General features: G+C 43.1%; 1 protein-coding gene across 1 annotated transcript in view; it reads right to left on the reverse strand.

Annotated features, from left to right (window-relative positions):
* The window catches only part of POLA1 (DNA polymerase alpha 1, catalytic subunit), a 341043-nt gene that overhangs the window by 158738 nt on the left and 159093 nt on the right, over positions 1–23212 (reverse strand). Inside the window, exons 33-34 of the mRNA XM_056131121.1 lie at positions 4558–4736; positions 2812–2943 (exon numbers count right to left, since the gene is read on the reverse strand). Of these exons, the coding sequence (XP_055987096.1) occupies positions 2812–2943; positions 4558–4736 (311 nt within the window). The remainder of the gene's footprint in view (positions 1–2811; positions 2944–4557; positions 4737–23212) is intronic.

Below are 23212 nucleotides of genomic sequence, written 5' to 3' on the forward strand. Positions count from 1 at the left end.
GCCTTTTATGATTTTCAAAAAATACCAGTTCAATTTTCACTTTGTACAGTGGAACCAGCAACCCCCCCCCTCCCCAAAACCCAAAAAAACCAAAACCAAACCAAAACAAAAACCAGGGCATGAAATCAACTTTGAATGCGAGCTTTCTCTGCCACCTCACAGTCTTACAATGCTTCATCGAATCTCGGGGCATAGCACTAGAATTGTTTGCCTCCTGCAGAAATTAATTTATCATTTAAAACATCCTTGCCCAATGCTTTTCGTATCATATTATTCATATCTAACCACAAATGTTCTAGAAAATGAGATGTCGATGCAATCATTGGTGAGAAGGAAAACGTTTCTTTTCCTATGAAAGGAGGCAATATTAAAACCTTCTGCTATAAATTGATTTGTGGATACAGAAACTTTTATAGTGTTTGTTACAGCACATTTATTCTGTCAATAAGATTTATTCGTGACACAAATCGTATTTTTTAAAAGAAATTTGATGCATACTTTTCCCTTCCCCCCTTCTGGGGGGTGGGGAGCTGGAAGAAGGGAACACAGCTAGGGCTCAAACTGAGACAAGCAAGGCAAGTGCTGCCATTGAGCCGCGCCCTCAGCCTACAGAAGCATACTTGGTTGCCCTAAATCTTGGTCCCTCTGTTTTTGACAATCCCATTTCCTGGTGATCTCCAAAAGAGCCTACTGAGATTCTAGCTCTCAGTTCACTCGAAACTTTTCTGTCCAGTGTGAATGCTCCGATCCTACACCATCCACCAGTGTCCTCTTCCCTCCATCACCATCTCAGGGGCTCCCCTTCAACCATTCCCTCCCAACAAGGTCAGGTTAAGACCATTCTAGCATCAAAGGACAGTCACTTAACTCAGTACCTATCAAGTTTTTTCATCTCCAGTAAATTCAGTGTACTCATCACCAGCTGGAATAGCATCAGTAGGGTATACCAGCCTGAGCTAATCGGAACCAACACCACTTGAGGCTTAATCACCAGAACACCTCAACACCGTGTTCCCCTCCCCACAAAGTTCCTTTAAGTCTGGAATCAGGAAGCAGCAGAACATACTAAAGTACCATAACCTACAGATGCATTCACATTTGGCACAAACACCGTGAAAATATCTGAAACGTTTGTTCAGTACAGATCATGGAAAGGTGAATACTGGCTTTCTTGCTCGCCTGTCAATCACATCAAAGATCAGAAAGGTGAGTAATCGATGACTTCTAAAAATAGTCATACTAATCTTTGACTTTTAGAGTGACAATTGAATATTTTTATTAGAAATCCTTAGCTACAAGAAAACTAACACTTGCTATTATGAGAAAACAGGTGGAAAAGACTGACCGAGCCAAAGCTAAGGAAACCTTGAGGTAAATGTTCACCCCTCTCAGAAAATATTCATATAACCACCTCCACCACCACTGCAACTCACACAGTTAAGGTAGAAATCAATCTTTCAGGCTGGGCATATTTCTAACTATACAGAAGATCATTTTTCTGCTCAGTTTTAACTTAGTCAAAACAGATGCTCCCTTCTAATAGAAGGAAAGAGTTAAGAGTCCTGTAGTATTAACGTTGCCATGGTGGAGATTTTGATAGACTAAACACAGAGAGAAAACTCCGTGTTTTCTTCCCAAGAGTCAAGAACCGTGCTCTTCTCAATAAGGTCTGCAAATGTGTCGAATAGTTTTGCTTTGGGTCGTTCATGCTAAATAAGGGCCTAATACTTCATGTGCTGAACATTTCATCTATTGTGGAATGTGAACCCACAGATAACATTTATTCTTATCCAACTGTTCATTAAGTGCTGCAAAGGATTATTCACAAAAATGTTTCAGACTTCTGAAGATAGAGTCAAAACTATTGCTGTAAAAATATCTTCTACAAGCCTATATTTTCGACAAATACAAATTATTCTTAAAAATCACCATACTGTAACTCTTCTTTCACTCTTCATCCTATTGATCTAATACTTAATATTCAGTTAGTTAATATGTACAAAAAAGCAAGTACTACATGTTAACTAATAAAAACAAAAATTAGGGAAAGGTATTGATTAAAGGCAAAAGAATAGAACCTGAGCATATTTTAGAATTATGACATCTTTAAGTAAGCTGTAGTGAATGTTAAAGTTAGACAAATGACATAATGAAGCAGTAAGAAAAAGAAAATGGGAAATGTGGGGTTTTTTAACTTTCAATTTTTGAAGGGGAAAAGCTCATTCATATGAAATGTGTTAAAAAAAAACAACACAAAAACCTTTGGAAAAAAATCTTTATAACAGAGACAGCTTACTCACTGTTCTGGCATTTTTACTATATATTTATACAAATTAGACATTCTCTTTTAAATGCCAAACCGCATTTAAATTTAAAATATGTTTATTTTTATTTCCCCAGAAAACCAAGCTATGAAATGGTTTAGATTACCATATAAACACAGAATCTTAGCTAGTGGGCAGTTTATGAAAATCACCACATGATATAATGTGGCTCAATCTGACAAATGAGATAGCAATGCTTTTCCCTCCTCTGACCAAAGAGCAGAACTTACTCTTAGTAAAGGAATACTAAATAGAAATGTTTCCTGAGTAGAGTTTCTCCTGAAAAGCAAAATTCTCATTGTTTAAGAGACTGCTGACTAAGAAAAGAGATGCAGTGTTCAACAGAGAATATAATCTTTTCCCTCCAAGGTCTCTGCAAAATTTTAGTTGTATTAAAATGAACAAAACAAACCCCATGACAATAAAACCATATTGAAAATACCAGCCCGAGTAAGTTGAATGTCCAACATTCACTACGGATACTCACTTCATAGTATTTTTTAATGCAACGTCTAATGTCCAGGATCAGTTTGTTGCTCAGCTGTACCATGAAGGTCAGAGGTGACGCCTTGCAATTGACATTACTGCAACGATATAAGCTGGGCTCCATGTCGGTTCCCTAAGAGGTACAGATGAGTACACAAAAGGTTACTACTTTTTGTGCATACAAACTTGCTGTTGGCTGCTGCACAAAGTCAGTGAGTTTTTAAGCCTATTTCCAACGACTACGTTCCCTTCGCCACACATGCTTTCTATTCTTTTGCTGTTGTCATACTGGAGTATAGTGTTGAAGGGAAACCCCATAAATGACATTTCCTACATTCAATATCACCAGCACTGAATTATTTCTGTTGTCTCTGAAGATAGTGAATTTACATCACTGGAAATTGAACATCCTTTAAAGATGATGATCAAAATTTTAAGTTTGCATGTATTTGTTTCAAACAAAGATACTGACGACGGTTTATAATCATACGGCCAAGCTAATTTGAAGAAAATCCAAAGATTGTTGTATCAGAGAACAATCCCTAAGCATCAGGTTAGCAAATGTGAAATTTCTGTATTCCGGCCCCCTCCCGCCACCACTGTGAATTGTGCTTGGGAGGACAGACAGGAAGACATAAAAATTTGAAAAAAATAATACTATTAGTTGGAGAGAACATCATGTTTTGTTTTGTTTTAAACAAAGACAAAGCAAATATAATATATAGGAAAACTGTTGGGGTTTCTGGAGCATTTGTTTTTCTTCTTGATACTAAACATCTTGGTTTCCTGTTCCAATCTGGTACATAACCCTACCCGCCACGCTAAGCAATTCCAGGTGGAAGAGATTTTAGAGCTTGACATGGGCTCTTCCACAGTTAGCCCATCTGCAAGTCGTCAAGCCTCCATGCAATTAACTATCTTATTTACAGCTGTAATGAAGCAAAACTCAAGGATTTAGCAAGTATTGCTGATCTGTGTCTGCCTCTTCCTTGCACTTGCTTCCAAAGACTGCTTTGTTTTGATTCAAAAAAATGCTAAACATCTGCTGTTTGTCCAAATTAACTTAAAATAATTACTTTTAATTTAGATAAAAAGATGTATTTTCTTTTCGTTTCAAGTTTTACACATTGCTGCCTACTCATTTGCCAATGGCTAGTACATGTGTAACACTGCGGTGGAATAAAATTAATGGGCTCAGTTTCAAGTTCTGATCCAAGGTCATTGATATATATTTTGGCAGAACTTCTTGAGTGGAATGTCTCTTCTGAGGTTTTTTCCCAATGGCTGACATACAAAGACGAGCAGAAAAGATCATCAGACTACCTTCGTTAGAAAAGAGGCAAGTGGAATGTCTATAGATAGACAAAAACTTCACAAAAGCAGTTCCTGTTCATTTAAGATAAAGACAAGTATTGCTTTACATCTAGATAAACTGGAATTGGGAGTGCAGAAATGCAGGTTACTAACTCAGGAATTACAGTACTTTAAGATCCTTTAAGAATTTGAAGGGATCCATGTAAACACCAAGGCCAAGCACCAAGAGAGCCAAAAACAATATTCAAACAGCCTATTACAAGTGTTCAAGCAGGAAAAAGGTCACCAAGTCAAAATTCATACCATACAGAAATTCCTTCTAGTCATAAGTTCAAGGTACAACTGGCCTTTTCCTTTTATACATATAGTACAGAAAAAGAAAAACAAAGAACAACAAAAGAAAAACCAAAGAAAACAAAAAGATGCAACTAACCAAACAGTCAAAGACGCTATTATAAATATTCTCAGTTCCACATGTAGGGCACGGACACTTGAATCTCTCACAGTCTTTATATCTCTCTTCATCGGTGAGCTGGGCTGGACCACCAAATTCATCATCATTCTCTTCTTCTTTATGATAATGATGAGCTCTAAATTGGGTGGGGTCGAGTCCTGTGTACATAAGAGAAAAAAAACAAACTCAAGAACATTCAAGTCATTGTATTCCCCAAACCCCCAAAATAAGCCAATGGAAAAAACCCACAAAGGAGTGATTTTTAAATACAAGCACACACATACACGGCCATCTGAACTCATGACAAAGTCTCGTATCACACGAGCAAATTACTCCTCTTCTTACAAGAGAATTTAAATAAAACAAGTAAATTGCATTAACAACGCAGCACTAAGCCAGGCCTCCTAAGCAACTCGATCTATAGGGTGCTTTGGCTAATTTTCTTGAAGTTAAGAGTATAAAATACCAAACATGCATTGGTTGGTATGAAAATCTCTTAAAACCAAAGAATCACTATTAAAACTGAAAACACAGAATAAAAAAATCCCATTAAAGAAAACAAATTCGCAGCCAGTACAACTCCTTCAAGTGCAGGCACAACTGCTAACCCTGATTTCAATGCAGTGGTCGATTCCATCTTGGCTCAGTAGTTAACAGCATGTAGGTTGCAATCTAATTCAGTGGTTAAAATTCAGTAGCAGCATCGGAGACAAAACGCGACATGGTTTTTTTTTTTTGGTGTGCTGAATTCAGAAATTTAAAGTATGTGCAAACACAATGGAGCCACAGTCAGTATAGGCCAGAGTCCCTGACAATCCTGAAGACAAATATGGCTTCAATAAAAGTTACAAGAAATTGAAGAAATTGATCAATCAACAGCTTTTACTACCTTGCTTCCACAAATGACTTAGGGAACATTTTAGAGCTGCAGATAGATTTAATTCATTCTTGGTCCCAGTATATGTCAAAATCCAAACTCAAGGTTATATACTTAAGGATTGCTACTTCACACAAGATCTACTTTCCTTAAAATATCCCTCAGCAATCTCAGAGAACTTTCTAGGTTTTAACTATCATATTTACTTCAGTATAATGGTAAACAAGTAATATCATACGGTCATGGAGGAAAACAGATCAAATACCAAAGAGTTTAAAAACTGTTTTGACTACGTGCTGATGTAGATAACCTAACAGATGTATTCTGAGTTCTTCGGTGACAAGATCCTGAATTCTATTTGGTCAGTTATCAAGTGACATCTGGCAATTCTAAGAAACTAGAGGTCAACACTGGCACAATAGACAGGCCTGGAACAAAGAGTTTAAGACTGAGAATCTTGAGTCTCCATTTTCTCACTGGCAAAATGGAAGTGGTGTCATTGACCATGCGCCAGATCGAAGACAGACCGGAGTGGACACAGCGTTTTCAACAGCACCTACTGGGTGGTGAGCACACAATTAAGGGCATGAGTGAATGAAATTGTCGATAAATCATCTAATCCAGACAATGTTCACTGGCAATCAGGCACTGGGGATAATGAAGGGAATGCATGTTCATGCTGTATCATAAGTGAAGAGCTGCTTTGTTAGAATTAAAACGAATCATTCCTAACATATTTCTAAACACTGTGTATAATACAGAAAGAGAAGAATACAGATTCAATACCACTAGAAAAGTCAGTTGGGATTATTGACATAAATTATTTTAATATTTGTGACCTGTGACATATGGCCCCAAACTCACCAACATTTTTTTTTAATTTTAGAAATGGCTCTATCCTCTAAGTGAAAATCAGCAAATTGCTAGTGCGTAGGAAGAACGATGAAGGAACTATGTGGGAGAAATCATGCCGAGATAGGCCCTTTCTTTGTTGTAGTGAAGGACAACTGTTGGGAATTCCTTGAACTCCAACTGTGAATCCCACTGTATTTACCTAATGTCTTGGGATGGCTGCAATTATGAGCAAATAGTTTTCCCTTTTCTCTGCTAGCATGATTATTCAGCAATTTCCCAGGTCGATTTTATTCCCAGAGTAAGGAAAAGAAAAAAATAGCAAGCAAGGGTTTTCGAGAAGCCAAGCTTCTTCCACAGCCACCAAATTAAGGAACAAAATGTAGGCTCTGCACATAGACACCTACGGCCAGGCTGCAACAAGGAAGCAATGAAAGCTGGAGCTCCCCATCAGCCAAGGCCCCACTAGCACAACTGACGCTACCCTCCCAGTAAGCCAAACTGGATGTGGGGGTGGGGCGGGGGGAGTGCTGCTTGCAACTTACTGAATAAAACCTAACAAGTGGACAGAAGCCATAGGTGGGGAGCGAGGGGGAATCAAAGTTATAAAGTCTATATTTTAAATATCCATTTCCACAAACAACCTTATCAGCCCATGGTAATAATAATAATAATAATAAAGCCAAGCGGCCTAGTTTATTACTTCAGTTTGATTCGAAGGCTGAGTTCCCAGGGAAGGTGCTTCATCACTGCGCTTTTGTCAATGCTACCTGGATACAAAAACCTGTAGCACTGTCCTCCCACTGTTCCATCGATTTGCTCGAGCGGGCACCAAGAACGTCTCCAGCGTGAGACTTGTTGTTACTGTTTTTGGCATATCGAATATGCCACGGGGAGCTTGCCAGGCTCTGCCATGTGGGCGGGATACTCTTGGTAGCTTGCTGGGCTCTCCGAGAGGGATGGAGGAATTGAGCCCGGGTCAGTCGCATGCAAGGCAAATGCCCTACCCCGCTGGGCTATCACTCCAGCCCAAAGACCGAATAGTGTGATTTTCTTGGAAGAAGAATTATAAGTGCAATGGGGAAATCACGGGGGTTAAGTTAAATCAGTTAAAGAAAATATACAAGGTCATGCTAAAAAAATAAAATCAAGAATAGTGGCTGCTGTAAATTTTTTAAAGGCCAAAGTCCAGCCTGAAACAAGTCACACCCTTATTCAACACGGAATCTTCCCTATTTAACACCAAACTGGTCATAAAAGGTTTATCTCAAAGTCTGGCCTGCTGGTGATGGTACAGGGGTTGTGGAGGGTGGGGGAAACGGGACTTAGAAGTTTTACTGCATATACTCTAACTCCTTCAGGCCAAAGTAAGGAAACTTTTCTTATTTCCTTTTCCAAATGGGGAAAAAAGTATCTGGTGCTGCCACCTAGAGGTAGATTCCGATTTTTGAAATGTGCAAATGTCCATAAAACTGCATTTGCCACTCAAGTCCCTTCAAAATAAAATTGCTGTCAAAAATTACAATGGAGCAAAATCTTCATGAACACATTCAGCATACATGCAGACACACTGTAAAATCAATGACGTAACTGTTCAGAAAGTAATAAATAATCTAATTTGTCCTGAAGCAGGAGACGCGGGACTGAATTCCAAATCTTTCCTCTCTGATCAAAGGGTTTCAAGAAACAAACCTGCTGTCACTGAGAAAAGGACCTTCCACTTTTTTTTTGTTTAAGGGACACACTTCGCATGCTCAGGGATTACTTCTGCAGTCGGAGATTACTCCTGGCAGGGCTCCGGGGACCATATGAGGTTCCAGGGATCAAACCCAGGTTGGCTGCGTACAAGGCAAGCGTCCTACCTGCTGTTTGACCTTCCCGGCCTCACTGATCTTCCATTTCTACCAGACTAGCTGTCACGGATGACTTCAATCAGTCCAGCACAGAACAGAAGAAGCAGCTGACTTGGACTTGGCAAAGCCAGGCATCGGGGGAGAAACAGTGCTGGTTTTCCTACTAAAAGGCAAAATGATGTGTGCTTCATTCAATCAAGAGACTTACAGTGGTCCAGTCACACCGTTTTTCGTGTGCTTAGAGTAGGCGGAGGTGGGGGTGGGGCACATGAAATAAAATTAAAATACTGTCATCATAATTAGAAAATTTATAGGATCTCATACTATATTAGCAACAGAATCAAAGCACTCATGCTTTAAGGAGTATTTATAGAAAGAAACACTGCAGGCAGAGGAATAATGAGTTCAGCGGTGCTGTTTTTTATTTAAGATCACCCCATTCTTATCACATGTACCTCCAATGTGACGACACTTAGCCTGAAATCCTGTTTCCTACCTTTGTGCTTTCTAACTACTGAAACCTGTACCTGCTTTCAGAATGCTCACCTGCCATCATTTCCAAGGAGTATTTAAAATGTTTTTGATTGAAGTTCTGTGATTCACAATACTGTTAATGATGGTTTCCCAAGTAGAGTTCCAACGCCACACCTGCCACCAGTGTACCCACCTCTCTCCCCCTGAAGAACCCCAACACCGCTTCCTTTTAACACCCCCCACCCCCCAAAAAACCAACTGTGTTGGTCAGTTCTCCCTTGTGTCATCTGTGACTACCTAGTTGTATAACTTATACAACTAGTCCTACGTATGCGAGAGATCATTCCATACCTATGTCTCAAGGAATACTTAATCTGATTTGAACTATGGCATTCATTTCAGAGGCCAAAGCATTTAACAAAATAATGTTTTTCCTCCGAAGGAAAAGGTCTCTATCAGGGACCAGAGCAACAGTCTTGCACGCGGCCAACACAGAGTCAATGCTGATATACCATATGGTCCCAATCACTGCCAGGAGTAATTCCTGAGTACAGAGCCAGGAAAATCCCGAGCATTGGCAGGTGTGGCCCCAAAACGAAACAAAAGAAAAACCACACAACAAAACAAAATGACAGGAAAAAAGGTCTCTGTCAGTGTAAGTAATTAGGAAAAAGCCAATTATGTATGTTATGTAACTATGCACATAAGGGAAAGGAAGACCACATAAACGAAACTCCAAATTAATAAAGATGGCAAAACTGGGAATTCTCATGCACTTGTTTAAGATGAGAATCACTTAAACTACAGGGAAACTGGACTAGGGAGACAGGGGGGGTGGGTAGGGCATCTGCCTTGCACGAGGCCTAACCAGGGTTGGATCCTTGAGACCCACTTGGTCCCTGAGCCATGACAGGAGTGATCGCTCCACGCAGAGCTAGAAGTAGGCTCTGAGCACTGACAGATGTGGCCCCAAAATGATAGTCTTAGGGAAGCTTATGAATGCAATCCTATAACAAAATGTCTTTTTCCCCACAAAATTTCTCCTATAAAAAATCATCTTTTGCAAAACTATAGGATTTTACATATCTGAATTTCTTAGACAATAAGATAAGAACTCAAAATTTAGTTAAGAAAATTTTAAAAAATTATTTTTTTCAAATCATAAAACAGATAAAAGGGACTACATTAAATTATGAAGGTTCTGCACCTCAAAGGAAACAAGGACCAGAATACAAAGACAGCTCACAGACTGGAAGAAATTATTTGCCCACCACTCATCCAATAAAGGGTTAATACCCACCAAGATCTATAAAGCACTATCACATTTTACAAGAAAAAAAAATCCAATCCCATCAAAAACCAGGGAGGAGAGATGAACAGAAACTTCCTCAATGAAATACAAACGGCCACAAGGAATATGAAAAAAAAAATACTCTATCATTAATCAACAGGGAAATGCAAGTCAAAATAGCAATGAGATACCACCTCATACCAGAGACTGGCTCTCTCAGAAAGAGAGGGATAGACATAGAAAGATTGTATTCATCTGGGGAACATAAAGTAACAAAATAGGAGACTAACACCCAAGAATAGCTGAGATAAATACCAGGAGGTTTACTCTAGGGGTAAAGGCAGCTCAGACAGAGAAGGGAGCACTAAATAAAGGGAGTTGGGAAGATCCTCCCAGGATGGGAGAAGCATGCTGAAAGTAGACTATATACCGAACATGATTGCCACTCAATGCCTCTTTTGCAAACCACAACACCCAAAAGGAGAGAGAGAACCTGCCACAGAGGCGGGGTGGGATGGGGGGGATGGGGGGTGGGAGGGATACTGGGATCTGTGATAATGGAAAATGGGCACTGGTGGAGGATGGGTATTTGATTACTGTATAAATGAAACCCAAACACAAAAATTTGTAAGTCTACAACTGTACCACATGGTGTTTCACTAATAAAAATTTTTTAAAAAAAGAGAGACTGGCTCTCATTAAAAAGAACAACAGCCACTAGCGTTGGTGAGGATGTTGGGAGAACACTCACTGCTAGTGGGAATGTTGACTGGTCCAGCCTTTTGGGAAGACAATGAGAACATTCCTTGAAAAAAACCTAGCTTCCATGTGACCCAGCAATTCCACTCCTGGGAATATGCTCCCAGGGCTGAAAGGCACAATGCAGAAAAGACATCTGCACTCCTATATATGTTCATTGTAGCACAACAGCCCCAATATGCCAACAACCCAAGCGCCCAAGAACACATGAGTGGACAAAGAGGCTATGGTGCATCTACAAAATGAAATACTACTGGGGTAGAAGAAAAGATGAAGTCATGCAACCTGCTGCTCCGTGGATGGATCGGGAAAGTATCATGCTGAGTGAAATCAGCCAGAGGCAGATGGACAGGAGCACCTTCCTCATATGCAGGATATAATGAAACACAGTAGGGGAGTAACTAATGCCCAAAGACAACAGAAACAAAGAGAAAAAGCACAGGTCCTTAGTAAAAGTCTAGCCACAATGGGGACTGGGGAGGGGTTTAGGTCAGAGAAGGGCCCACTGTGACAATGATGGAGAGAAATGGTCACTCTGGATGAGGACGGGGTGCTGAAAGGAGGTACAGTGATATGCACGATAATTTTCTCAGTAACCGTATTGCAAATCACAGTGCCTGAAAAAAATAACAAAAGAAAAAAGTGCCTGCCGTACAGGCAGGCTAGGGGACAGGCAGGAAACTAGAGACACTGGTGGGGGGAGGTGAAGGGACTGGGATTAGAATACTGCATGCCTAAAACACAATTATGAATAACTCTGCAACTTTGTAATTCACAATGATTCAGTAAAAAGGAAAAAAAAAAAAGAAACCCATAAATCAGCCCACAGTGCAGGAAATCGAACCAGGGCTTCTTGCATGCGAAGTCTGAGTTGCAGTTCTTTAAGCTGTCTCACAGTCCAGGAGAAAAAAGCACTGTAGAACTGTAGCACTGTCCTTCTGTTGTTCATCGATTTGCTCGAGTGGGCACCAGTAACGTCTCCATTGTGGGACTTGTTACTGTTTGTGGCATACTGAATACGCCACAGGGAGTTTGCCAGGCTCTGCTGTGTGGGCGGTATACTCTTAGTAGCTTGTAGGGCTCTTTAAGAGGGATAGAGGAATCGAACCCGGGTCAGCCACGTGCAAGGCAAACGCCTTACCCACTGTGCTATCACTACAGCCCAAGTTGCTGATTAGCTGTTTACTCAATCTCTCATCTCTCCCATCTCACACACTCTTTCTACCTAGGTCCTCATTTCTCGCCCCCTCGCCCTTCATTCCTAGCCTTCTCCCTTGCCCTTCATTCCTCGATTTCTTCCTCCTACTCACTCTTAATTCTAGATTCCCTTCTAACTCTGACTCCAGGAGAAAAAGAGGTCTTTTAAAAGGCAAATGCTATATCCATAAGATGCCCTGCATAAAAATATTTATAGCAGCTTTATTCATAATAATTATACACTAGAAGCAAGCCACTGATATTCCCATCAAGAGAGGAATGAATAAACTGGCACATTCTACTGCAGAATACTACTCGGCAATGAAAGAAACTGATTACTGATATGTTCAATAAGGTAGATGAATCTTAAAAATTAGGGAAAGTGGAAGAAGCAGAACATAAAAGGTATATACCCTAGGAAATCAAAGAAATCTTAGACTGGGTAAAACCAACCTAGGAACATAGCGATCTGAGGAATGGTTGCTTTCGTGCAAGGCGGTAATGATGGGAAAGAAGATATGGGAACTTCTGGGTGAAGGAAACACTCTGGGTTTCTATCCTTAGGCCAAAACTGGTGATGCTCAGGGGTTACCCCAGGCTACGCATTCAGGAATCACTCCTTGCATTGCTAGGACCATTCGGGATGCCTGGGGTCAAACCTGGGTTGGCACGGTGCAAAGCAAGCTGGTGCCTTACCTGCCGTATGGTGCTCTAGCATCAGGAAATAGTCTTCATAAACTGTGTGATAAACGGATTGCAGAACTTCATGGCATACAAATTTAACTTTGAGGAAGTTGCAGAGATAGAACTTGCACATAAGCAATAGAAGAGAAAGACTTGAAAAGGCACCTCACCAAAGAAATAGAATGGCCACACAGCAGAGAAAAAGGGGCTTAATTTCATTAGTCATCATAGAACTGGAAATGAAAAGCGCAATGTTATGCCACCGCATGAAACGAAGCTAGAAAACAATACGTGTCGTTAAAAATAAGGAGTCCAAGGTGGCCGGAGAAACAGCCCGGCAGGTATGGTTCTTGCCCTGCACACATGGACATGGGGGACTCAATCCCTGTCTCTGTGATCACAGTTCCCTGAGCAGAAATCAGATAGTAATTTTCTAGCAGGGGGTGGAGGACAGACAAAAGGGTGTTTCTGGGGCCGGAGCGATAGTACAGCAGGGAAGGCATTTGCCTTGCACGTGGCCGACCCAGGTTCAATCCCTGGCATCCCATATGGTCCACCAAGCACTGCCAGGAGTAATTCCTGAGTGCAGAGCCAGAAATAACCTCTGAGCATCGCTGGGTGTGACCCAAAAAGCAAAAGAAAGGGAGGTTTCTGGGGAGGTGGTGAAAAATGGCTTTTAAGCTCAGTGCTGACTACACTGGTATGCTGACGTTGTGCAAGTTCATCAAGCTCTTCATCGGATTTTTGTGCTTTTCTGTTGCATGTTAGTTACAAACATTTCATACTGAAAATGGCAAGAAAAATAAGGAAATATCCATTATATACCTATGTGTTCGGGCTGGAGCAAAAGCACAGCAGGTAGGGCGTTTGCTTTGCATGCGGCCGACACGACCAACCTGAGTTTGATTCCTCCGCTCCCCTTGGAGAGCCTGGCAAGCTACCAAGAGTATCTTGCCGGCACGGCAAAGCCTGGCAAGCTACCCGTGACGTATTCGATAGGCCAAACACAGTAACAAGTCTCACAATGTTACTGGGCCCGCTTGAGCAAATAGATGAACAACGGGAGGACAGTGACAGTGACCTATGTGCTTGATTCTAAGGAGATGTTATGTACTTCCTCACTGAGATACACACCATTCTACAGGAAGGAGGACCGATAGAAACTGAAATAGGGGACAGTGGGGAAGGTGCTGGTCTTGCACTAATTGTGCAAGGTTGGATCCCTAACACCCCATATGGCCCTTCCAAGTCCTGCCAGGAATAAGTCCTGGGTACTGCCGGATGTGGCCCCCAAAGAAAAAAACTAAAACTAAAACTGAACCCAAACTGAGCCAAGTCTTTAAATCTCACTGCCACTTTGTAGGGAAGACAGGGGATAGAGGAACATTTTCAAGGACAACACTAGGCTGCATTCTGCAAAATCCAGAACAAGAGGACCCTAATTTCTAAAGCAAATAAACTGAATGATCAAAACCCTAAAGAAGACAAGGAGATTATCATATGAAACCTGATGTATACTAGAAGTTGTGCTTTGTTATGTTACTGGGGATTGGACCCAGGGACTCACACACTTAGGCAAGTGTTTGAACACAGAGGTACATGCCCTGCCCAAGGAGTTATACTTTTTCCAAAACACATTTACAGTAAAATCGTGGAAATGGATACATGATACAATGGATACAATGGGGTATTTTTCTGGGGCTGATAATACTGCAGTTAGGTTGAAAAGAAGGAATCCGTGTCTTTTTGCAAAGCAGCATAAAACAGTTCGAGGTCCAATGATAAAATACCTAAGAGACACTTTAACATAAGGGAGGTGGGAAGAGGTGACCACAGTTGACTGAAGCTGGGAGATTAGGAGCCCCCAAGAGGGGTCCTTCTGTATTATTGTGCATACTTAAATTTAAAATACCGTAGAAGCAATATGAAGACTGTCACTGTCACTGTCCTCCCGTTGTTCATCAATTTGCTCGAGCGGGCTCAGTAACATTGTGAGACTTGTTACTGTGTTTGGCATATCAAAAATGTCACGGGTAGATTGCCAGGCTTTGCCAGGCAGGCGAGATACTCTCGGTAGATAGTTGGGCTCTCTGAGAGGGGCGGAGGAATCGAACTCGGGTCGGCCATGTTGGCTGTGTGCAAGGCAAACGCTCTACCCACTGTGCTATCGCTCCAGCCCAATATGAAAACAAGCAACTGATATGTAAGAGGCATATCACTAAATCAGCCTATCATGTCAACATAAACCTCCTGTAAGACTGATGGCAAATTTGAGGGTTTTTTTTTTTTTTTTTTTGCTTTTTGGGTCATACCCAGTGATGCTCAGGGGTTACTCCTGGCTCTGCACCCAGGAATTACTCCTGACGGTGCTTGGGGGATGACATGGGATGTTGGGAATCAAACCTGGGTTGGCTGCTTGCAAGGCAAACGCCCTACCTGTTGTACTATTGCTCTTGCCCCAAATTTGAGTATTTTTAAAGATACAATACTGAAACCTTTGGGTTATACAAACTCCTATGATTTTAAAAACAATGGGAGGGGGCACGAGGAGAGAGAACTCCCCAGAAGTGCTCAGGGAGCCATGTACTGTGGCAGAGACTGAACTCAGAGGAAAGTGCTCCATCACTTTGCCACCTACCTCTTCCCCCATGATTTCTGGTGCCCTGCAAAGGTAACTTCCTTGAGAGAAAACAAAAAAATTCCAAGAGAAAACACTCTCAAGACCTCACTCAGTGGTTTTTTAATGCCCTTGAAGAAAAATCTAAAAAGCAAATTGTAATTTAATGAGATACACACCTCTGGCCCAGAAAAAAAATCTTTAGCAGTGTCTTTCATACTATTTTTAAACTTGAGAAAAGATAGGAGCTTTAGACTGACAAAATATTTGGAAAATCAAGTAGCACAAGTAAATAAAAGAACAGACCAAGGATTGCTTCTCTTACAACAAGGCCCCTTAGTCTCGGAATGCTGCTGGTGTTGGCACCTGCAGGGTCAAAGCCCAGGGTGGGGGTGGGGTCATGCAGCCAAGCTGGAGGTCTCTAACCAGTGACTTTTCAAAAGTGAGCTAGTATTGCTCAACCATTATTTCCTTTTAATTTTGTAAAAAAAAAGAATAAACCTATCTTGTTTTTAATAATAAAATCAGAATGCTAATATTTTTCAACAGGGAGCAACCTATAATTACCACGCTACCCTTTCCCATCTCGTGCATACATATGCATTCAATATGGCTTCATTATCTGTGTGCAATGATGGACTATGTTTTGTTCCTTTATTGTGTCATAGCTATTTTGTACAGGTTGCATAATCCGGGTGTGATTTTTCATGCATGGAATGTTAAGTGCTGCGTCTTATAAAAACACTGATCTCTTGAGCACGGCAGGTAAGGGGCTTGCCTTATACATGGCAGATCTGGGCTCGGTTCTCACCCACCACATATGGTCCTCTGAGCACTCAGAATGATCCCTGAGTAAAACCCACCCACCCCCCTCACACCTAAAAAATAACAAAAACTCCCCCCTGATCTCTAGCTAGAATACGGTATTGTGTTCTGGCCAGCTGCTAAGGGCGCAGCTGAAGCATTCGACCACACACACAGAAACAAGTGAACTACGGGGACCGTGCGAGGTGATGAACGTGTTCATCATTACCCTGAGCTTGGCACAAACTCTACCAAGTCTTTGTACAACTTCTGGTCACATTGGCTGCCTTAAGCTCACTTGTTTTAGGTGAACAGGATTGCTGCGGGCCCTCAGGGCTGTGCTAGTAAGACCGAAACCACCCACCGTGCACTGGCCGTGTTGGGACCGAGTCCCAGAGCCGTGGAACGACGTACTGCTTTTTGTGAATCCCCCAGTCCGCCACCGGGCACAGCTGGCATCAGGAGGTTGCCCCTGCAATGGTCCGGATCTCTCCGGTTCAGTGATAGGCTGGAAGAACTGGTGACAGGTGGGGACACTCAACCATTCCACAGCTCATTCCAACAATGCCTCAAATGTTCATCTGCTACCATAGATTCTTCCCTGCAGGCCCTGCCAGACGCGGCCTCTGCGTCTCTGAGCACTGCTAATCCTTCCGTCTCGCTCTCTCCAGACAGAAACTGCCTGTCCCCCCTGGATTTCCCCACAGCTCATGGACGTGGCTGGAACCTCAGCAAAGGCGCCACAGCTGACCCAGCCCTGAACCCCTCAGCAAGGCCCACAGGGTGTGAATCACACACTTGGCTGGGGGCACCGGGCCTCAGGATGGGTGTGAAATGGGGTGCTCTGCTGGAAGGGAGGGGGCTTCCGTCAGCTGACCAGCCTACTGTGCATTTCCTCTATGCTACTCTGAGCACTTTACTATGATGCTCCAGAAAATAGATGAAATTTGAAAATGAGAGTTAAGCATGTTTACTGGGGGAGGCGGAGCGATGCTACAGCAGTAGGGTGTTTGCCTCGCATGTGGCGGACCCGCGTTCGATCCCCGGCATCCCATATGCACCTGCTGAGCACTGTCAGGGGCGATCCCTGAATGCTGAGCCAGGATAAACCCTGAGCACGGTCAGGTGTGCCCCTACACACACACACATACACACACACACACACCTCTTACCAAAGAGCTTGATATAAAAAAAGGCCCAAGCTTTCCTTCACAAAGTAAACCAGAGGCACCTGCTCCTGGGATCGCTCTACTCCCTGCAACCTGTTACTTGCACCCCCCCCCCCCCATCATCCGAATTCCTTAGGCTCAGCTCACCAGGCCTATCAGCGGTACTCCCAAACTCTTCCATTCATTTCTTAGACGATGTCCTTGGATGCTGACTACTGAGAAAACAACGTGTAATGTGAGTGGCATGAACCACTCGCCCCTCCCCCTCTCCCCATCTCAACTGTGGGGGTGGGGGTCAGTTCCCCTGTTATGTTGCCTTTGGACCTTTGTCGCTACCTTGCTGATATATTTAAGCCCCTACATATGAGAGCGATCATTAAGTATCTGTCCTTTTTTTTCTAAGTTCAATTGGCTTAATTTTTTTCGGGGGGGGGGGGGTCACACCCGGCAATGCACAGGGGTTACTCCTGGTTCTGAACTCAGGAATTACCCCTGGCAGTGCTCAGGGAACCATATAGGATGCTGGGAATCGAACCTAGGTCGATCACGTGCAAGGCAAACACCCAACCTGCTGTGCTATTGCTCCAGCCCCTATCTTTATTCTTTTCCTCCACAATTACAAAGTTGTTCGTGATTGGGTTTCAGTCATGCAACGTTGCAACATCCCTCCCTTCACCAGGGCACAACTCCCACAATAATGCCTCTATCTCCCTCCCACCTCCCATCCCTGCCTGCCTCTATGGCAGTCACCCTTCCTCTCTCTCCCTCCCCCTTTGGAAATTATGGTTTAAATACAAGTTCTTTCCTTTATGACTGACTTCACTCAGCATGATTTACTTTAGTTCCATACACATTGCTGTAAATTGTATGATTCTGTTCTTTCTTACAGCTGCATAGTATTCCTTGTGTATATAAACAACCTCTTGAGCCATTCACCTGTAGCTGGGCATCTGGGCTGTTTCCATCTCTGGCTATTATCCTAAGGGCAGTGATGAACACAGGTGTGCATAGATCCTTTGAATGAAAGTTTTTGTGTTGGGGATAGATGGATGCCAAGAAGTGCTACTGCTGGCTCACATGGGAGTTCTATTCCTACAGTTTTTGAAGGGTTTTTTTGGGGTTTGTTTGTTTTGGGGTCACACCCAGTGGTGGCCAAGGCTCACTCCTGGGTCTACGCTCAGGGATCACTTCTGATGGGCTCTCGGGTGACCATATGGGGTTCCTGAGATCAAATCTGGGTGAGCCACGTGCAATGCAAGGAAGAGCACCACCCGCTGTACTATAGCTCTAGCCCCTGCTGCTATTTTTTGAGAGACTTCCATACTGCTTTTCACAGACATTCCCAGCAACAGTGGGTGATGGCTCCTTTTTCACCACAACACCGCCAACACTGGCTGTTTCCAGATATTCTTTTATTGCTATGTGCCATGATGACAGGCATGAGATGTATCTTGTTGTTTTGATTTGCATTTCTCTTGAGTGATGATGAGCACTTTTTCATATGGATGTCAGCCACCTGTATGGGTCTAAACCATTTTCAAAGACCAGAATTTTTACCTTCCAATTAAACCCATAAACTAACTGGGTTAAGTGTATTCTGTCTAATTTCAAGCACTTCTTTCAGAACCTAAGTTAAAAATCCTCACATTTTCAAACATAAGGACCAATGAGAAAACTAGTTCGATAAACAATGCCTGCTGGCCAAGAAAAGAGGTGTTCTTTACAGATATTGTAAAAATCATCATACATTGGAGGAAAGGTATTATATAATTTCAAGTACCATTATGCATACAGTATAAATTTATTAAAAGATGAAATTTGAAAATGAACTTTGCCGACTATTCTACTATTCTCATCACTGGCCTTTTTTCTAGGTACAGAAGACTGTTTGGATGTTGGTACATACTGTGAATATTTCATCCACAGAATATAGAGAGCTTTCATTAGAACAAGAGAGAAAAAAAGCTATAGTCAAGAGAACAAAAGCTAAGAGTTCCAAGTTTTAGTGGCCGTGTTTCCTAGAGGGCTATTGTACGAGAAGAGTAATACTATATTTTCTTCTATTCAGAGATGGAAAAAGAGTAAAATTTTGCTTTATTTAAGCCCAATAGCAATAATCTTGCATGGGTTTCAGAAAAATGATACACATTTTACTGTGGGATAATGAGGACCATTAGTTATTAGAGAGAACAAATGATTCTCTTTCAATTCAACACGTATTCATTCTCTCATTTAATAGACCATCCTCTCTGCTTGTCACGGAAATGACCTTCCTATACCACACAGGCCACGCGAAATAGCATCAGAGTGACTTCAGGAGGCACTGGGACAGGGAGAGCCGCTCAGGAAATTTCCAGAAGTGAAGCCACAGGATAAAAGCAACACTTGATGCTTGCCTTTCATTTCGAGGAAAGCAGCATAAAAGCAATAAAAAAAAGAAAAGGTCGTGGAAAAATATAGTTGCTCTCCACAAAAGAGTCTTAAAAATAAAAGATCAGGAACTTAATAATTTTCCTAAATGAAATTACGCTATTATTCCTGATTTCTTTGTACGAACGAAAAGGACAAAGTATCGAACTTACTAAAGTTTCCACACGGCAATCCGTTTCATTAATCAAAGATAAAAACTACCTTAAAAGCAAGAGAATTATTTTATGTGTGTGATTAGGCAGTTGGAGGGCTTGTATTTTATGTATACATTTGTACACTTCAACTTATTTAACAGTGTCAGCTCACTAACGGCAGGGTTTTTTTTTTTGACATAAAGAAAACAGATTTAGAATTTTAAAAACAAATTACAGTGATTTTATGCCTACAGCTTGCACCTCTTAGAAACCCCGCACCCCCTAACATTCCCCTTGCTTTCCTACACTCTCTCCCCAACCGCCCCTCGAAACCTGCTAACGGGGACCCGCCTCCCTGAGAGCACAGCCACCCTCCTTTTGCACACAGACGCTAGGAAGAACGGCCACCAGTGAGTGAGCAGGCCGCTCCGGAAGAGGGTTGGGACCAAAGGTCTGCAAAGCTCCACCCGGAGATGGGCTGATCTGGCTAGAAGCTTCTGCAGAAAAGAGGGGCTGTCAGAGGGGGAACAGCAGGGGAGCAGGCCAGCTGCGCTGAGACCAAGAATGTCACCACACGGCCTTGGGGATAGGAACTGCTGTCAAGTGGCAGAAAGTCCCCAAGGGTGGGGGTGAGAAGGGAGAAAGGCTCAGGCCCTGCTCTGACCAGAACCCCGGCCTTGGCAAGGCCGAGGCTACTAGAACTGTCGGCTGTGCCAGCCTGTCACATCACGGGGCAGGGGATGCGTGGTGGGCCATGCCCAAGCAGACTCACACGGGTCGAGGCCATCTGCAGATGGGCCCCACGGGGCTGCTGGCTTGGTAAATAATTTGGGAAAACGGGATTCTCTGTAAGACGGTCCCTTATCAGGCAGCTACACCCATAAGAACGTTCACCATTATGTTGGCATCTGCTCCCGGTTTCGGGGATATAAATAACAGAGCCAGAGAGCGAAGCCAGGAGCTAAGGCACTTGCCTTGCATGTGGCTGCAAAGCTAGCTGGAATGTCTGGCACTGCCCATGCCCACCATCAGGCCTGGCTCCCCCCAGCCCCACTAACACCTGATCTTACTGAAATCCCGCTTCATGCCACAACGTGAAGGGGAGTGCAGGGGGTCGTGCTAAGTGCACTACGTGAGGTTTGCAGTCACGTGGTGCCAGGCCAGCGGGGCAGTAAAGGGAGCATGAAGAGGATGTGGCCCTGCTTTCACATTCCCCCATCTCCCTCCGGGTTCAGGACATTTGTCCTGGCCTCTGAGAGCTAAGAAGAGGCATTATAGGGGCTGGACACATAAAACAATGAGGAGGGTGTTCGCCTTGCACGTGGCCGACCTGGGTTTGATCCCCCGGGGTCTCATATGGTCCTCTGAGCCTGCCAGGAGTGAACCCTGAGTGCAGAGCCAGGAGGAAGCCCTGAGCACCGCCAGGATTGGGCCAAAAAACAACAACAAAAAAAAGAGGAGACAGTTCAGAGTAGGGCAGAGGTGTTAAGGCCACATGTCTCGAAGTCACACAGCACTTCTGGCATGTCTAGCCACGAACTACCTGCACTGACAAGCCCAAAACCCCAGCTCCCCTGTCTGCTAAATGGACAAAATACGACATAGCCTCTTGGGGTCGCTGCAAAGGCCCTATAAGAAAATGTAGTAGCAACTTTGTAAATCATGGGGCATCAATAGAAATTTTTAAAAAAAGAAAGCAAAAAAGGGGGGAATTAGCAAGCTATTTGAAGGAACTACTACAATTAAGTCTAAGATTATACTTAAAAGATATTAAACTACACATTTGTACCATGACAAAAAGCTATGAATTATGGCTACCAAATTAAAAAGCACTGGTCCTCCCATTGTTTGTTGATTTGCTTGAGTGGGCACCAGTAACATCTCCGTTGTGAGACTTGTTACTGGTTTTGGTATATCCAATACGCCACGGGGAGCTTGACAGGCTCTGCTGGTAGCTTGCTGGGCTCTCCAAGAGGGAAGGAGGAATCGAACCTGGGTCGGCCACGTGCACGGCAAATGCCCTACTCGCTGTGCTAGTGCTCCAGCCAAAAAAAAATAATAATAAAGAATATATACGGTACCTAGACAACGGTAACCAGCAGAGTAAGTCCTGTACTTAAAAGACGAAGCTGGGGCACCGGTTGCAGTGCATGCCTGGCTCGATGCCTGGAACTGCTGGGCATGACCCTGGTGGTCATTGGCACACCATCTTGGGGCTCGAGTATCCCACCTGCTCAGCAGAGCCTGGCAAGCTCCCCGTGGCATATTGGATATACCAAAACCAGTAACAAGTCTCACAATGGAGACATTACTGGTGCCCACTGAATCCTCAGGCCTACACTCGATGGTCAATTACCACAAGGAGTGATGCCCGGGACTCTGCTCGGGAGGCCGCTGTCCCCAACACAAAACTGGAGTGGAAGCTGCAAAATGCTGTGCACCTACACTTCCCCCAGCTTAGGATTGATAAACATCATTAAATAAAACTCGACTCTGTGAAAACATTCTACGATGATTTGGGTAGCTGAAGTTTCTCTTCTTAATTACGCTTTGCTTAGGCAAGTATTAAAAATGAGTTTCCACTCCCAGAGCAGACACTAATGAGACAGGTCAGGGTTTCTTAAGCTTTGTCCTCCTCCCACTCTTTTTCGACAAAGACATTTTTATGCAACCAGGAGGATACAGATACACACACACACAGGTATATCAATAATCGATATCATCATAATCAATCAGTGCTCAGTAACTTTTTTTTGCTACTAATTTAGACTTATAGTCAAAAGTTGAATTTCTTATTAATAATTGCTATTTGATCATAATTTAGTTTGATGAGGATGAATCATACAAAGAAATTTCTTTGACACACATTTTTTTACAGCAACTAAATACCACATCATCCTGTCTGGTGAAGGGGCTGGTGAGGACCTGGGCCACAGCCACTGGGGGCAGGCTTTCCCTTAGAGATGGCTCTAGGGAGCACTAGGGAGCACCCACTCTGCACCAGAACCGTGTGGAGCACCTAGCCCGGTATCTGGCTGCTCTCTCGGGGCAGGCAGTGAGAGGTTCTGCCACCAGCAACCAGGTAGAGGAGCCTGCGAAAGCCACAGGGCAGAACCACCATTTGAACCCAAATTCTGCCAGGGTCAGAGCTCGGCCTTCTATCAGCGCTCTCTGTGAGAGCAGAGACAACAGTTGGTGATGTAGAGACAAAAAAGAACAGCGCCATTATTTAGAAGACCAGGCACAGTGAACAAAACAAAAAGGCGAGAAAACCGGGTTGGAGTTAGAAGGTTAGAGAGTTGATCACTGACGAAGTTAGGGGCTGCCAAGAGGCCAGTGGCATCAGGACAGTAATCTTGGGCAGCGCATAAAAATGTTCATCTTTATGTACACCGGGGGAGAGTGCAAACTGTGAAGCAATGCAACGCTCACTGTGCCCATTGACGAGATATGAAAGAACGGCTCGTAACAAAAACTTTTCTAAGCAAGAGAT

Source organism: Sorex fumeus, unplaced genomic scaffold, assembly GCF_029834395.1.
Source record: "Sorex fumeus unplaced genomic scaffold, SorFum_2.1 ptg000086l, whole genome shotgun sequence".
NCBI lineage: Eukaryota > Metazoa > Chordata > Mammalia > Eulipotyphla > Soricidae > Sorex > Sorex fumeus.